The sequence below is a fragment of the Apiotrichum porosum genome (genome assembly GCF_003942205.1).
Source record: "Apiotrichum porosum strain DSM 27194 chromosome Unknown scaffold_3, whole genome shotgun sequence".
In the NCBI taxonomy this organism is placed as follows: Eukaryota; Fungi; Basidiomycota; class Tremellomycetes; order Trichosporonales; family Trichosporonaceae; genus Apiotrichum; species Apiotrichum porosum.
Genome location: NW_021167110.1, coordinates 508923 through 526187, shown reverse-complemented (window position 1 = coordinate 526187; position 17265 = coordinate 508923). Strand labels below are relative to the sequence as shown.

Below are 17265 nucleotides of genomic sequence, written 5' to 3'. Positions count from 1 at the left end.
ATTGCCCGGCTCTACGGCCACAATGGCGTCGTTGGACAAGCCGAGCCTCTTCTCATCTCTTTCCCTTGGCGGACGCAAAACACCAAGGTCGTCGATGGAATCTCAACCGATCACACATCCACTGCTCGGCGCATCATCCAGCAGTCTCGTCAACGACCTTCCCGACCAAGGCGAGGAACTGCAGGACAAGTCCCCCGAGACCAGTACCGCTTCTCTCCCTTACACACCTTACAAACCCCGCCATCGACCTCCACAGGGGGGCAGCACGGTGCCCGCCTCCCCTCCGATCCAGCCAGCAGCAACGTTGACGACCTCGCCGCCGGCACCTGCCATCGTTACTGCGGCCCCAACCACTGCCCCAACGACAAGCATGAGCACCAGTGCAATGTTTGCTGTCCCTTCCTCTGAGCCGCAGCTCGATGCGGCTGCGGCCGCTACCGCGACATCCCGCCTACAGCTGCAGAGCCTCAAGGCAGCGGCTCAACGTATTGGCCTAGGCAACGGCAGCATGGGAATGGGCATGATTGACGCCATCTTTGACAAGGGTGCTCGCGCCCGTGGAGAGGGTGGCGACTGGGCTGACCTTCTAAAGGTTCTCACAAGTGGCAAGGTGAGCTTCCATTACTGTGTAGCAGACGCTGACGGTGCAGGCGGTCATTCTCCTTCCTTCGTCCCCGGCAAGCTCTCTACCCATGACTCCGCAGACTCTTCGCGACCACATCGCATTCCTCTCAACCCCCATCCCCAGCAGCGTAGGCAACGTGCCCACCACGCCAGGTGCTAGCACGTCTGTGCTTGTCACGCTCTCGGGCCTCATAGGCACTTTGCGCAGGTACGTTTCTGGCCATGTGGCTTGACACTTGAAACTAATTGTTCCAGCACGACAGTGTCGTTTGAGTCGTCAGTGCCGGCAGACTCGCCGCTTATTGCTGCACTTCGGGACGACGCTCGACGTGTCGGCGTCCTCTCCCGTCTGCGTCCGACGCAGCCTGCCTCGGCTACATTCCCAAACTACACTCTCTCCGCTGACACGGCTCCGCTGCCGTTCCCGGCACTCGGAAAGGCTGTGCCCGTTGCTGCCTCGGACAAGGCAGTTCCAAAGGAAGTGCCCCGCCGAATCAACCCCTTTGCATCATTCTTCGGCAGTTCACCGAGTTCCTCGACCCCGGTTGCTGGCGGTTCACCGTCGAAAGCTGCCGGGTCGCTGTCGCCAGAACGGCCCAGCTCGCCATCGCCTGTCCCCGGGTCGTCGAGCGTGTCATCCCCACGTCCGAGTATCGTGTCGCTCGAGATTGACTCGGACTCGGGGGAAGGGTATTCGGTGCTTGCGTACACCATCAACAAGCCCGTGCGGTTCAATGAGGTTCACAAGGCGCTGGTCAAGTCTGTCCGATCTGGCGTGCGTGCCGACCTCGACGGTCTGCCGGAGCGGGTCATTGAAAAGGTTTTCAAGCTCGTCGTCGGGGCTGTCTGTCCCGTGTCTGGAGGCGTAGTCGATCAAGCATTGCTAAAGAGCCATCACCACGGGCTCGGTAGCTCAGAAGCAGATGGCAGCATCCCACTCGACTTCTCCGACCCGTCATCTACGGGCGAGCGGTTGCAGGACTTTATGGAGGCCATCTACGACGACCTGGTAGCCCACTATCGGGATTTGGGAGCGACTGGCGCGGGCGACAAGGAGACACAAGTTGAGCAGGCTGCCAGCGATGGCACGGAGCGTGTGGAGGGGCTAGTGTGCCGGCTGCTGTACAATCGGTGGGTCAAGACACGTCCTGAGCTCTCTAACTCAACAGGATCTTCTCACCACTCCAGTCAGATGACGCACGCCATGACGAGGCACTGGCTTCGCGTATCGCTGCGCTAAACCTCCTTGACCTCTCCCTTGACCACCTGGGATTGATCACACGGCCGCCAGGCGAGGAACCGAAAGGCGCCGTTGCGAGCGGATTGAACGCACTAGTTGGCGACATTGGCTTAGGTGGGTTATGAGGGCGTGCAGCATCAGCTGACCTGCAGAACTGCAAAAGCTGTCAACCCTACCCTGCTTGACACCCAAGGACAAGGCCGACGTGCTTGTTCGCGCGCACAAGATTGCAGTTGGTGGGTTTCGGGCGTCCCGCGGCCATGTCTAATCTAACCCATGCAGATGGCCTGAGTCGCCTTCCTGCTATCGAGCTCCGACCAGAAGGCGAGGCATATGTCCCGCCTGTAGAGGACGAGGAGGCCTCCCCTGTCGACGATGCGGAACACACGCCCCAACCATTCGCGAAGCACAGCACAAGTGTGCCCGAGATACAGCTGTCTAGTGGCGCACTCGACGAGGCGATGGCGGACAGCGTGCACACTATCGTGCCGCCTACGAAGGAGCATGAGGAGAACAAGGAGCGGCCTTTAGAAGAAGCTACCGATGAGTTCAAGGAAACACCCGCCGAGGTTGCTGTTGAGGACACCGACGAGAGCACAGCTGTCGTCACAGCCCCAAAGCCCTCAACGTCTGGAGCAGACTTGATCCTCCCACTCATCATTTACGCCGTAGTCAAGGCCAACCCCGCCCAACTCGCCTCGCAGCTCATGTACCTCCGCCGGTACAGGTCGGCCATCTGCCTCGTCGGCGAGGCGTCCTATGCCATCGTCAACCTGACCGCCGTCGTCGAATTTATCGAGCATGTCCACCTTTCCGAGCTCGGCCTCGGTGACTCTTCTGACCGCGTCATGAGTGTCGAGGACCTCTCCCCTATCGGCCTCACGTACCTCGACGACGGCAACGCCGACACTGCGTCCATTGCCTCTGCTTCGACTCGTCTTCGTGGCCGTGTCTTCCAAGTCAGTGAGATGGCTGGAAGCGCCAACAAGGTGTTCACCGGCGTGGTCGATTCATCGTGGAGCGCCCTCCGCGGTTTCATTGGTACCACTCCGCAGGTCACAGCCACCCCACCAGACGAGGAGCCCCTTGTGGGTCGCCCCATCACCCGTCCCCGACAGGCCAGTACCTTCTCTCTGGCGTCAGTCACCGCCTCAGTGGCCAACATTGCCGCAGCAGCGACCACTGCAGCCGCCCGGAACCGCTCTCGCGCAGGATCACACGGGTCGGACATGAACTGGTCGGGCGAGAGGGAATTGGTGGAAGTCGCCGTCTCGCGCCCCTCGTCCATTCGCGAACGCGGCATTTATGACGAGGACAGCGCCTCGGAACCTGGAAGCGAGGACGAGTCTCCCGACTTCAACGTCGGCTCTATCGCACACGACCAGGACGAGGGCCGGCCGCGCGCTCGCAGTGATGCGCGGAGCATCATGAGCGTGTCTTCCATGATGTCGCGGGACCGTGATCGCGAGCGCGACCAGTCCAAGGCCGAGGGCTCCCTGTCGCGCGATGGCGCGGGATCCGCTGGAGGCAGCAAGCGTGACCCCAACGCCAATTCGATCGGAAACCGTCTGGCGCAGATTGGAGCATTTGGACGCATTGGAACCACCCCGCCACTTGACATTGTGACCGGTGCAACCACCCCGCCAGACAAGGAGAAGGTTGGTAGGGTATGGCCGTTACAGCGACTGACAATCCACAGGGATTCTTCGCTACTCTCACGCGCCAGCCGCCCCGCCGCCAGGGCACGCTTGGCCTCGGTGAGAAGCGCACCGACTCGCTCAAATCGCCCACTCCCAGCGTCCAGACTCTTCTGGAGGAAGGCCCCATGGAGCGGTTCATGACTTGTGAGGTGGGCGATATCCGCATGGGCGAGGTGGGTACCTTGCTGCGCGACTACCGCCGTCTGGCAGGCTTGCTCGCAAAGGTCCAGACATCGCCTCCCCCAGGGCACGCTTAAGTCGAGGTCTGTCATATCACCCATAGGTTTTCTCTCCATAGACTTGTTTTCGCTAGCTGGCCGATGTCATAGACATTGCTGACTACATTGGGTTTACCAATATTGCTACTGCGGATGCTGCTACTTGTGCAATCGTGAATACTTGGCACTCTGTGAATGCGCCGTGCGTCGTTTTTGCCTTCATTATTTATCTGACTCAAGCTATGAAACCGCTGCGCAAGTTCAGCTATTTCATATTAATTGGGACTAGGACTGCGTGTACAGTACAGTACACCACAGCTGACTTTTCCGGCATTTGCTGGTTCTGATGAGGGAGGCGTTCTGTACAACAGACAATTAAAATTGTTAAAATTAATTATTGGAGCATTTTCCATTTGAAATTTGAGGCGGATGCCGCGGCTCTGTCGAGGTGCACAGCGCTGTGCGTCTAAATCAGTGCAAGCAAAGCGCTGTCGCTCAGCATGTCCCGGGGTTATGTTCGCCGGCGACACGGGACTAGGCTTTACAGTTCTTGGCGACCACAATCCGCAGAAATACTCATACCGTTGTGGCCTTGTCCTCGCTCGCACGCAAGAGTCATATTTTGCCATCCTGGCGAGAGGTGTTGAGCACCCTTGCGACACTTGGCGTCTCAACATACCTGCATCAGTTCCATTGAACTGACGTCGCGCCTTGCACAGGCTCGCCGCTGCCAAAGTGAACTGGGAGGGTGTGCTAGATCTATCATCGCAACAAGTGCCACACAGGTGCTCTGAATAGCATAGTGGTATTGCGCCGGACTGTAACTGTTACACCTGTCTACACCTCCCTTCCGAGTGGAAGAAGCCATCCGTAGGTCCCCTGTTCGAATCAGGGTTCAGAGAGCATGAGCAGCGTTGCGAGCGCGACGTCGAGCTCACCTTTTTTTACTGCGTAGATGGAGATGTGTAACGGGAGGTTTTGAGTGGCGGCATTAGGGTGACGGGTCATTAGTTGATCAAAGGGTAATACATTTGAAGACAGTTTATTAATAAATAACGGAAGCAATTGCTGGACGATCCAACCCTGTGCAACTCGTTTTGGACACATCTTCAATCTCATCTTGGTCTTCCAACGAAAAATACAACATTAAAAGCAAAAAAAAGAAAATCCAGCAGCTCAGAAGCAGAAGAACGTTTCAGGCATAGCTGCCAAGAGGGCCGGCGCGGTCGCCTGGCTGATGAGGGTAACCATGGAGTGGTTGATCGAGGGCCCACCGGCCACGCGCTCGTTGGCCTTTGGCTCGCCAATGTATCCCATGAGCTCAGCGCGCTTGATAAACTGGTCGACGTTCTTGTACACGTGTGCCGTGAGCGGTGCGTCGGACCGCGACTCGCCACCCTTGTTGTATGTGTTCTGCCACGTGAGGATCTCGTCACGGATGAACAGGTGGAGTGTGCTCTGGAGATCAAACTCGGGCATGGTGAGGCTGTGGGCGATGGCGGTGCCCGACGCGGTGACGACACCCTCGACGCCGACGCGAGTGATGAAGTGCTGCATGTTGGGCGTGAGGCGGAATGGCACGGCCTCGGACGAGTGGAACAGCGGGGCACCCTGGGTGAAGGCTGCGGGAAAGGTTAGCTATGGCACCAGGCACACCTTTTCGACACTTACATGGCAGCATCTCAGTCATGTACATCTGGCCCGTCTTGCGCGAGATGTGGAAGCGGCTAGGTGCGCGGTTGTTGAGGCAGCAGACATAGGTGAGGAATGCTGTGGCGGCGGTCTGCATGGCAAACTGCTTGCGCATGAGCCAGAGGGCCTCCGAGTCGGCCATGTTCTTGATCATGTAGTTTGTAAGAACGTTCTCGGGCAACATCTTGGCCTGGATCTCCTCGATAATCTCCATCTTAAGCTGGATGTAGCGCGCATCTGTACGCGGGATGGACGGGTCATGCAGCTGGCGTTGGCGGTCGCAGAATGCGAGAATGGTGTCCTCGTGGGTCATGCCGTGCGAGAAGGCATAGTCGTCGTAAATCTCCTGGAGCGTCACATAGCTGCTGTCGTTTTGGATGAGACGCAGCTGGGTGCCGAGGGCCACGGCCGTGGGGAGGTGGAACTGGAGGTTGCGACGGCGCGACTCCTTGCGCTTCTTGAGCACGCTGTTCATGATACGGAACAGCTGGACGAGTCGTTCCTCGCGGCGACAGTGACGTGCGGCGGGCATCTGGACGTTGAACGTGTAGGGAGTGCCGTTGTGGCCGACCATGGTGATGCGGCGGAAACAGAAGCCAAAGCCGCGGCACAGCTCGACGCGCGGGTGGAAGCGGTTGATGCGCACAAGCTCGTCCGACTGGTCAATGTGCTGCACGTACTGGCCGGGCACCTCGACTTCCTCAAAGCGGGCATAGTGGAAGTCGGTAAGTGAGATGCCGTTCATGTCGAGGGGCTGGAAGCGCGCGCGGCCGTCAATGGCCTTTTCGTAAAAGTCGCGCCACGACTGGAGACGCTTGATGTACTCGCGCATCTTGGGCTGGTCGTTGATAAAGTCGTTTTCGACAGCGGCACGCAGCTCGGGGTGGAGGTTCATCGAGAAGCGGCGGAGGTTGTCCTTTGTGCTCTGGCCCAGGTCGGTGTCGTCGTTGAGGAACGTGCCGCGGGTGCTCCACTGCGCCATGGCGTCGTTGAGCAGCGCCGAGAAGAAGCGGTAAATGTCCTCCTCGGAGCTCGGCTTGGCGCGGTAACCGATCTGGTCGACCATCTTTTCCATTGACAGCGCCAGAAGGGGGACGCCCGTCTTGAGGTGGTTGATAATATCGTCGACAAACTCCCAAGGCTGGCGAGGGCCCGTGCGCTGGGGAGGCTGGGGAGGCGCCATGGAGCCGTTGCTACCGTTGGCAGCACCGTTCTGGGCACCAGCTGCAGCGGCTGGGAGGAGCGCCGCACCAGCAGCTGCAGTATCGGGCTTCTCCTCCTTGGCCTCGGGCTTGACCTCGGCCGCAGCAGCAGCGTCAGCCGGCGTCGCGGCAGCTGCGCCAGGGTTCGCAGCGGCGTTGGCGGCGGCGGCCTTGGCCTCGGCAGCCTTGCGGGCCATGGCGACACGGTTGGCAGCCTGGACCTGGCTCTTCTTGACGTTGCTAAAGTCCTCACGGGTAACACGAAGCGAGTAGAACAGAGCCTGGGGGAAGCTCTTGGCGATGTGCATGAGAATGTGGCGAGCAATGCTGGCTTCGCGATGCGAGAGCGAGAGCAGGAGCTGGGGGATGAGGGTGATCCAGTACCAGATGACCAGGTCGCCCTTGTACGCCTCAAACGCCTTGGCGATCGTGTTGCGGCTGTCGTCGAGACCCAAGAGCCAAAGAACGCGGAGCAGGAGAGCGCGAGACTTGTGCGAGTTGTACAGACCAGCAGCCTGGAGGTAGCACGAGACGGCCGACGAGGCGCGGAGGGCGCGGTCCTGGGCCCAGGACTCGGCCCACTCGGCGTCGGTCATGGCCTTTTCGCCCGGTCCAGGCGCCGGCTTGCTGTTGGCAGGCGGCTGCTCGGGCTGCTGGCGGTACATCTTCTCGTTGAACTTGCCCCACTCTGCCCATGCCTTGGGCAAGTTGTAGTCCATCTGGACGGCATGGGCAAACTCGTCGTTGGCGTCCGAGTCCTGGCCGAGGCGCGAGATGAACATGCCCTTGAGCGTGAGGAACTCTGCCTTTTGAGGCTGTGCGAAATACATGAGGTTGGTCGTGGAGATGTTGTCGAGTCCCTCGCTGAACTTGTCCGGCTTCTGGAAGTAGCAGAGCGCCTGCTCACGGAGCTTGAGGAACGCCTCGGAAATCTCAATGTTGGGCAGCATGTAAATCTTGTTGAGCGCAGTGCTGCAGACATCGAGCAGACCGTGACGACGCGCGACCTCGCCGAAACGGTTGATCATCCAAGCCGTCTCGTGGTAACCGCGGTAGCCGTGAGTGACACCTTCGGTGGCTGGAACCATGGGCATATAGACGCGTGTCACGGCCTGGAAGACGTGCTGACGCCAAGCAAGCAGGTCTGACCAGACGCTGATGTCGTCCCAGAAGTTGGGCAAACGGTCGCGCCAGGTCTGGAAGATACCCTTGAGCTCGCTGTTGACACGGGCCTCGAGCGTCTGGGCCGTGGTCATCTGCAGACTGTCAAACACTTGGGCCGCCTCACTGAGCTCGACCACCTGCTGGAACAGGCACAGGAGCGGGATGTGGGCGCCAGTGGTTGACGTTGGGAGCGTGGTCCACTTGCGGATGGCAACCTGCTGGGCCTCGTCGACGATACGCATAAAGTCGTTTGGCGGCTCACGCGATCCGTGGGCCTTGATGAGGGCCGTAAACGCCTCAAAGATCTTGCGACGCGGTGTCGGGACACCAGACACAGCCTTGAGGTTGCTCTCGATCATCTCGCGGTCCGGCGAGCCCCAGTCTGACAGGCGCCACGCACACTCGAGCAACAAGTCGGGGTTGTTGTCTGCGCGGGCCAGCTCAGTGAGCGACTCCCAGTGTTGGAGCTTTTGGGCTGCAAGGATCCAGTGGTCCTCCCACAGACAGAACTCATCCTCGGTGAAGGGGAGCGCGGCGTGACGGGCCTTGAGCATGGTCTGCTCGTACATCTCCATCGCCTGGGGCCACTTGCCGTTTTGCTCGAGGATGAGCGCGGCAGTGGTCTCAGGGTAGACGTAGCGGGTCCGGGCGTTGCCGTAGAACATGTCGTCCTCGTTCAGGTCGGCGTACAGCTCGCCCAGAGCTGCCGAGCAGCTATCGCGCAGGTTGTCGGTGCCCTTGTACGTGTCGGCCAGAGTGGTGAGGATCTCAAAGCCGGCGTACCACGCATTATACGTCTTGGCGAGGTATTTGATGAGCAGGGGTGGGACGGTGACGGGCGGCTTGCAGTAGACGATGCCCTCGAGGTGGGTCTGGATGACGTTGGGCTTGAGCTCGGCCTGCTTGTGGTGGTAGTCCTTGCACAGGAGCTTGGCAATGTACGGGGTGAACGCGGCCTGCTGGGGGCGCGAAAGCGCACCCCACACCTTGGGGAAGATTGTGACCCAGAGCTGGTGGCAGAGGACAGGGTCGAGGTGTGCCAGGTGGCGGACATACTGGACCACATCGCCAAGACGCCAGTTCCGAGCCACGAGCGGGTCATCGCCGGGCGTGATGGCCGACAGGGCATTGTGGAAGATCTCGTCGCGCTGGTCAGCCGCGCCGAGGAGCAGCGACAGCATCTGCGGCATCCAGTAGCTATCCGCGAGCGTCTCCCAGTTCTGGAGCGAGTAGAGGTACTCGAGACGAACGTCCAGCGCGTGCGGGAGAGTCTGCTCGAGCTTGTCGAGGAACTTTGTGCGCTGAGCCGGGTCCTTGCTGCGGGTACCAAGGAGGAACGCGGGCTCGAGACGGTGCGTAATGTCCGTACCCGAGAGCACGGGCAGCTCGTACACCTCGTAAATGAGGTCGAGGTACTGCTTGAACAGCGCGTCATCGCGGGTCTCAAACGAGGCCATGCGCAACAGCAGGTGGGCCTTGTCCTTGACAACAATGGGGCCGTCGACATCCTTGGTGACCCACTGGCGCACCATGTCGAGCAGGTAGCGGCAGAGCGTGAGGTTGGTCGACTTGTCAATGAGCGCACCGAGAATGTTGACGAGGTAACGGCGGTGGTCGCGCAGGTCGGCCACACGGTCGCGGAGCACGTCGAGGATCGAGATGATGAGACGGTAGCTCGGGTCAGGGCCGTTGTTGGTGGTGTGGACCTTGACGAGGTTGGACAGGACACGGAGAACGCCCGAAGCGAGACCCTCATTGTGCAGCTGCTTGGGCTGAACCTTGAGCCAGCACTTGAGGAGGAAGATGGTACCGGGAAGCTCGGCGCTGGAACGCAGGCTGGCCTGGAGACCATTGTTGACAGTGGTGGACACGTACTTGAGGAGCTTTTGAGAGTCCTCTTCCGAGTCGGCGACTTCCTCGTCGGGGAGCTCGGCGAACATGCGCTCGGTGAGGGGACGGATGGTCTCGTGCAGCGTAGCGTCGTCAAACACCCACACCTTTTCGAGGAGCTTGCGGAACACCTCGAGCTTGCCGCGGATCCACGGCTGGTCGCGGTACTCGGCAACGACGGCGATGACCTCGGTCGAGTTGGCGACTGTCCCAATAGTGTTCTCGTTGATGTCCTGGGACATTGTGCGGTTGAAGAAGCCGAGCTTGACCGACACGTTGGGCAGGCCCTTCGGGCCCAGAATCTCCTTGAACAGGTCGAGCGCACGCTTGGTGAGACCGCCGCGCGAGACAGGCTCGTTGGACGACGCGACAATGCGCAGCAGGTGGGCCGTGATGAGTTCACGGGTGGCAGCGGGTGTGACCCAGCCACCGCTGCTGGCGCTCGACACGGCCGTACCGGCACGATCCAGACGCTGGCGCTTTGCGGGCGACGCAACCGAGCCGTCCTTCTCGTCCACGTCCATGGCGTCTGTGGCGTCGTCGCGATGTGCCTCGTCGCGCGAGGCGATACGCTTGCGCTCCCAGCGGAAGATGAGCTCGATAACATCGACAGTCAGGCGCTTCATGTCGGCGGTGGCGGCGGCAACGAAACCAAGCTTCTGGAGCGACATGGCAATGTGCGGCACATAGAGGTCGCGGTAGTCGTAGAAGAGGTCCGGGTGGTTGACGAGAAGCTCGCAGACAACAACGAGCGTGCTCGTGGCGTGACCCTCCTCGACGAGAACCGTCTTGACCTTTTGCGCCCAGTCGGGGATACCGCTGCCAGTCGGCGGGTCGCGGACGAGGACACACGACGCCAAGGTATCGATGGCCTGACGGAAGAGCGCCTTGGACTCGTTCTCCTTCAGACGCAGAAGACCAGTCCACGTGAGACGCACAAACTTGACGGGCGTCTCAAACTTGGCCATGAACGACGCGGCGAGGACGTAAGCCATGAGCTTGACGGTGGGCTCGAGGAGGTTGATGCCGAGCCACGACAACCTAAAGACCTCTTTACGCTGGTCGGCAATCTTCTTGTCGGCATGCTTGACGAGCAGTGTCGTGAGCGCAAAGATCTCAATCAGGAGCGTGTCGTCACGCTGACGAGCAATTGTAGGCGACTGCAGGGGACGCCACATGCGGTCGGCAATCTTGGTGACCAGCGCGGGCGTGATCAAGTCGTCCTTGGGCTCCTTGTCCGTCTCCTCGGTCGGCGCGGTGGGAGTTGACGACGCCGCGTCGCCGGTAGCGCCAAAGTAGACACGCAGAGTCGGGTTGACCACCAGGCGGAGCGCGTTGCTCTTAAACGCCCATGGCACCACGTCGTCCTCGTAGAGGTTCATGAAATAGTCGAGCGCCTCGCGGCGGTACTCGACCGACTCCTGCAGCGCGACGCGCTGGTAGAGGAAGAAGGCGACGTGGGAGCGGTCGAAACTGCTGCGAATCTCGTACGCCTCGACGACGTGGAAGAGGAGCGCAATGTGTTCCTTTTGCTCCAGGGCGTTCATGAGCATCTCGAGGATGAGCGGGGGCATGGTCTGGTAGTGCACGTTGGTCATGTCCTGCTTGGGATCGCGCGAGCGGGTGACGATGGAGCGCCACACGTTGACCAGCGCCTCGAGGACGGGCTCGCGGTCCGACAGCCACGTCGGCGACGTGCGCGACAGCTCGCGGATAATGTACAGACCGGGGAGGACGAGGTCGAACTGCTCCGGGTTGGCAAACGTGAGGGTGCAAATGGCCTCTGCACGCTCTGACAGCTCGTTGACCAGCTGCGGGGCCTTGCCCGACGCAATAATGTTGCGGTACGTCCAGACAACACGCTGGTTGCGAATGTTATCCAGCAAGTTGGTCGCGCCTTCAGTGTGGTACCGATCGAGGTAACGGGCAATGTTCTCGGTGAACGGGCCCGGAGCGCTCTGGTGCAGCTGCGCCTCGACGTTGACAACTTGAGTGGTCAGCTGCTTGAGGTACTGGACGGCAGTGGCGGGGAGGAGACGGAAAATGTTGACCAGACGAGTCATGCGCGAAATATCCGGGTTGTCATCCAGGGGTCCAGCGGCAGCCTTGGCGAGCATGGCCACGTCCGCGAGCGTGTCAAAGTGGTCCAGGAGTTTGACACCAATCTCAACCTTGAAGTAGTTGGTGAGCAGCTCGAGGAAGCGCGCCAGGCCCTCGAGACCAGGAACGCTGAGGCGCTTGGCGTCTGCCAAGTTGACCAAGATGGGACGCAGCCCCGACTGGAGGACCTCCTTTGGCAGCTTGTTCTGCTGCTGGATGACGTCGCGGAGACCCTCGTGCGCGACATCGACAATCTCGGGCGACGTCGAGTAGACGTGCTTGAAGTAGACTGTAATGATGCGCTGACGGATCGGCGCAAGCGCTGTCGTCTCGTTAAACTCCTTGTTGTTCATGGTCGACCGGAGCATGCGGAGACAGGCGATACGCAGGGCCTTGAGCCAGTAGCTCTGCTTGTGGCTGGGCGGCTCACCGCGCTTGTTGGGGATGAGGCTCGCGTCGTCGACGTCGGCAAGCGCAAGCACTTCCTGGACAAGACGGATAAACTCGTCGTTGATCTCGGGCACGGCGGGGCGCAGGTCCATGAGGTAGGTGACGCAGTCAATGTTGCCGACCTGCATGGCAAACGACGACAGGGCACGGAGGGGCTTGGAGAAGATGGGGCCGGCGTTCGTGTCGAGCAGGACCGCGCGGGCAATGGACCCGCACACGTTGGAGACGGGCTGGTCGGTCACCTCGCCCAGGAGCTTGAGCGACGACTGGGCAGCCTCGCGCGCGAGCTTGGTCTGCGAGTTGAGTTCGCGAACGAGCAACTCGGTCAGACGCGGTTGGCGCTGCTTGCCGTCCTCTTGCGACTGACACGTGCGGATCAGGTGCTGGATCAGGTCGATGATGCCTTGCACCTGGTTGGGAGGATCGCGCGGTGCGTCGCGCAGGGCAAACATGAGGACGCGGATAAACTCGATTTCCAGGTCGATAATGTACTTGCGGCTCAACTCGGACCCGCGCACAAACACGTTCATAGCGGTGACACCGGCCATCTTGCGGTTCCAGTCTTCGTCCTGGCACAGGTTGGTGAACCTGCGCACAAAGGTGAGGACGAAACGGTCAATGTTGCGCGACGTGTCCTTGTTGGATGCGTACTCGGGCTTCATGGCGACCTCCTTAAAGTCGGCGATGATGCTGCCCAGGGTCTCGGCGTGCTGGTCGCGCTCGGCACCGTTTGCGTCAGCAAGGCAGTTGACGACGGCGTCCGTAATGGCAAGCGTCAGAGGGAGGGCACGCGGCCTGTGGTTGACGTCGGGCAGGAGCTTGTCGTTCTTGTCCTCGGTACGCATGAGCTCGGCGAGGAACACGCGCCTGCAGAAATCGCGCACAAACTTGAGCGCCTTTTCGGACAGCAGCGGCCGGTGGCATGCCTGGAAGAGCGCCTTCATCGTTGTGCGGAACACGGGTGTCGCCTCGGTGTCCTTGCGGTCCTCGTGCAAGACCGTCAAGGCCGAGAGCATGAGCACCTCGAGACTGTCCTCCTGGCACGCATCGAGCTTTTGGCTGACGGCCATCTCGGCAGCAGACACGAGCGGGGACAGCTCAAAGCGCGACACCTTGCCCTCAAACGAGATGGGAGCGGTGAGGTCGTTCGGCTTGGGCTTGTATTCCAGGAGGTTCTCGACCTCGTTGAAACGACGGTTGCGGCCACCGAGCTTTCCGAGAATCTTGACCGCAGCATGCGAGTGGCTGCGGTTGGCGGGCACGGGCTTGAGGAGCTTGTGCAGTGCGCCCATGAGCTCGCGAAACACGGGAGACATTGTGGGGTCCAAAAAGTCGGCGGTGAGGTTGTCGATGCACAGCTCGAGCGTGCGCAGACCTTGGCTGATGAGTTCTGGTCCGGCTTGGAGAGCATGGACCAGGGGCTTCATCAAGTAGCTCAGGTGAGGGAGGAGGTTTGTGAGACGGACGGGCACAGTGAGGGTGAGCTCGACAAACAGGTCGCGCTGGACCGGATCGATGGCGTGCTGGAGGAGGTAGGAGAGGTTGTCGAGCATCTCCTGGAGAATGGGGAGGACCTCCTTGTACAGCTGATCGAAGCGACCACCACCAATGGAGCGGAAGAGGGCACGCAGGATCTGGTAGTAGACTGTGGGGTCGTTGGCCTTGGGTGCGAGCGAGAACGAGCGCATGATGAGCTTCTGCAGGTGAGGGACAAGCACCACCTCGTTGGTCGTAATGTACGTGTTGATCGCCAAGAAGGAAATCTTGAACAGACGCAGAGTGAGACTGGCCTTTTTGGGCGAGTAGCTTCCCACTTCGTCGAGGTGGGCCATCAGGTGCTTGAGCGTAATAGCGACGAGCTGGTGCGAAACCGACTCGTGCGTAATGAGGATCTGGAGCACCGAGAAGACGTGCACGTTGGTGAGGGCGTTCTCGACAAAGAAATCCATGTGCGTCGTCCACACCTCCCGGAACGCGTGGGGGTCAAAGAGGAGGAGGATCTGGGAGAGAAGCTCAATCGCCTCCTTGGGCTCGCGCGGATCGCGGTTGGCGTCAAAGATGGCAATGGCGCGCAACGAGTGCTCAAAGAACCTCGACAACAGCTCGCCGTCCGGTGCCGGGACAGGGTTGTCTCCCTGGCGCGTGTACGTGAGGAGTGTGCGGAACGTGTGCAGGAGCGTCTTGAAGAGGTACTTGGCTTCGCGACAGAATGTCTCGAGCGACTCGTTGGCGTAGGCGACCTGGTTGACGGGCATGGCCTGTTCAATCTCACGCCAGCCGTAGGCGAGACGGTCCGCAGCGGTCGTGTCCTCGGTAGCATCCTCCATTGTGACATCCGTTCCCACAGCAGCAGCGGCCGCGGCAGGAGTGGCAGTCACTTCCTCCTTGGCCTTGCCCTTGCCCTTGTCGCGGACAGAGAGCGCCTTGAGCTTGTCGTACGCCTCGGTCATGGCCTGGAGCTTTTCCAACGAAGAGATGAACATGCTCTTCATGAGGCGAGCAGACTGCTCGGCGTCGCCCTTGTTGGCAATCGAGTCGACGATCGTGTTGAGCAGCTTGGCGCACATGGTCTGGATGGAGCTCGAGAAGGTGGCATCGTTGAGGTTGCACGAAAAGACGTACACGACGCGGTTCAGCTGGGCGATGGGAAGCTCGTTGCGGACGTGGTGGATGAGGTCGGCCACGACGGACGACGCGAGGGGTCGCAGCAGCTCGCGACTCGACACACCCGTGCCCACAAGCACGCGCTCCTCGAGCAGCGTGTCAATGTAAGGAATGAACGAGGACCGCGAATCGGCAGTGAGGATGTGACGGGTGGCGACGAGGAGTTCCTTGCGGGTACTGACGTCCTCGGGGGGGCAGTCGCGCAAGAGTCGGATACACGCCTCGGGGAAGACTTCGAGGTAGTCCTTGACGTTGGCCTGGGACGACCCACGAAGGACATAGGCCAAGAACGCCATGGTCTTGACCTGCGTCTTGATGAGCTCGGTGTACATCTCCCGGTTGCTGATGCCTGGTGCCACGCCAACGAAAATCTCGCCGCGCTCCTTGGCCTCGTGGTGTGCAATGCGCTGGGGCTCGGGCTGGATCTTGATGCTCTCCATCACAAGCGGCGACAGGTCAAGCATGGCGGGGCCCATGACCGACTTGTACGTCTGGAAGATGAGGACAACGGCGATGGGGCATTCAGTGAGCACCTTGGGAGAGTGCAAGGCGTGCGAGAGTTGTGTGTGTGAGGACGACGATGCCTGTGGTGGTGCCGGCTGGCCGTCACTCGCTGGGGTGGACGGGTTGGTGGATGGTTGCTGAATGTTAGCTGATGAATTCGAACGAATAGCTACTCACCTTGCCGCCTGGCGAGCCAAACTCCTTTTCCACGACACCCTTGAGGTTGCCATACATCTGCTTGACGAGCTCGAGGAACGGCTCGACAAATGGCTCGGCCTGGTCCTTGTGGCTACGGAAGCCGTCGATCATAATCTTGATGCACAGGAGCGCATTGTCCTCGTTCTCGACCTTGAGGAGCTTGACCATAAGCTCCATGACCTTGGCCTCGTACTGGCGGAACGGTTCGTTGTGGGGGAGACGCTGGAGGTAGGCGAGGAGGGTGTGGCGGAACCGCTGTTCCGAGTTGTCCTTGACGAACACAATGTGCTTCTCCTCGCCCAGGATCTGGACGAGCGCAGGGATGAAGACGCCCAGGTACTTGTCGTAAAAGGCATAGTCGCGGTTGGACTCTGCAGAGTCACGCAGCTCGCTGGCAATCTCCATACGACGGCGCATCGGCGTGCTCGTGTCGGTGAGCTGGGCGGCGAGCGCCTCGCACTCTGCGACTGTCATCGGGCCGGTCGTAGTCATGGCTGTGACGGCGGTGGGTGCGATGCCAGCAGTAGACGGTCCAGAGGGGACGGGTGTTTCGATTGCTGGCATGGGTGCTGTTGCAGTGGATGCCTTGCGTGGCCGACCTGAACGGTTGGTGGACGGCGCGGCCATTGCTTTCGAGGGTTGGGTTTGGAGGAGGTGGAGGTGGTCACGAGCTGCTTAGGCCGAGTGACCGCCTCTTGGGCTCATTCGCGTGGTCGTAGGGGTGGAAGACGAGGTGTGCTAGAGTGGGGAAGGTGTAGGCTGGATAAAAGGGGGAGGTAGGGGTGGATTACAGGCGCGCGGGTCGGGGGGATATGTTGAAAGAGATGTTGTTGCTGAGTTCGCGTGAAAGAGCAAAAGGCCAAGTCGCGCGGCTGGTGGCGGAGGGAGTGGGTGGCCTGGGTGGGTGGGTGGCCGTAGGACGGGGCGGGGTCAGTCGAGAAATCAAGAGCCCCTCCAGGCTGGGGTCGGCGTTTTCGGTGTTTCAGGCAGTCAATTAGGTTCAACGAGACTTCACAGGTTACCGAATTATTAATTGCGAGTCTGACCGATTACCTTTTGTGTAAGTTACGTAAGGAGAATAATTGGTCAATGCCGCCCCCAGGCGCTTGCCTTGGCTGGCTGTGGCCTTTGGACGCTGGACGCTGGTACGCTGGTACTACGCTGGCCCGCTGGCCCGCTGGTACGCTGGTACGCTGGACACCTGCACACCGGTGCAGCTGGGTGGGCAGCCGGGTACAATTAATACAATCCACTCTATGAAACTGCGCGATGATATGCTACTCGGACCCCCCCCCCCCCCCCCCCCCCCACCTTCTGCACCTTGCCGAAGCCCATACATAACCTTTCCTCGGGCCGTATAGGGCCTGGAAAGGTGTGTCGAGGCTGCAGTGGCGCGCAGCGGGGCGGGCACTGAAAAACGGGTTCGAATCACATCAGAAGAGAACAAAAAAAAAGTAAAAACAGTAGTGTGTATTTCGGACTGGTTGGAAACGCACTATGCGTTTAGGGATAATTAGGGGGGATTTGGTGTCACGGCCCCGTAGTGTGTTTTTCATGTGGAAACGCAGTATGCGTTGGGTGGGTTTGGTGTAACGGCCCCGCAGTGTGGTTTTCATCTG

At 60.2% G+C, this 17265-nt stretch overlaps 2 protein-coding genes and 1 non-coding gene across 3 annotated transcripts; 2 read left to right on the top strand and 1 right to left on the bottom strand.

The window, feature by feature from the left end:
* Positions 1–22: 22 nt before the first annotated feature.
* Positions 23–3821, top strand: EHS24_005789 (uncharacterized protein; the record flags this gene model as incomplete). The annotated part of the gene is made up of 7 exons (XM_028621270.1): positions 23–610; positions 651–832; positions 880–1755; positions 1794–1978; positions 2017–2100; positions 2147–3522; positions 3564–3821. The coding sequence occupies 7 exons, from the start codon at positions 23–25 to the stop codon at positions 3819–3821; spliced, it is 3549 nt and encodes a 1182-aa protein (XP_028477722.1).
* Positions 3822–4570: 749 nt separating this feature from the next.
* Positions 4571–4684, top strand: EHS24_005788. The gene has a single exon. It is a non-coding gene; the product is annotated as a tRNA-Tyr (tRNA).
* A 274-nt stretch (positions 4685–4958) lies between these two features.
* On the bottom strand, positions 4959–16273 carry EHS24_005787 (uncharacterized protein; the record flags this gene model as incomplete). Its single annotated transcript, XM_028621269.1, has 4 exons — positions 4959–5404; positions 5454–15435; positions 15478–15585; positions 15626–16273. 4 exons carry the CDS (start codon positions 16271–16273, stop codon positions 4959–4961), a joined length of 11184 nt encoding a protein of 3727 aa, XP_028477721.1.
* Between the last annotated feature and the right edge of the window lie 992 nt (positions 16274–17265).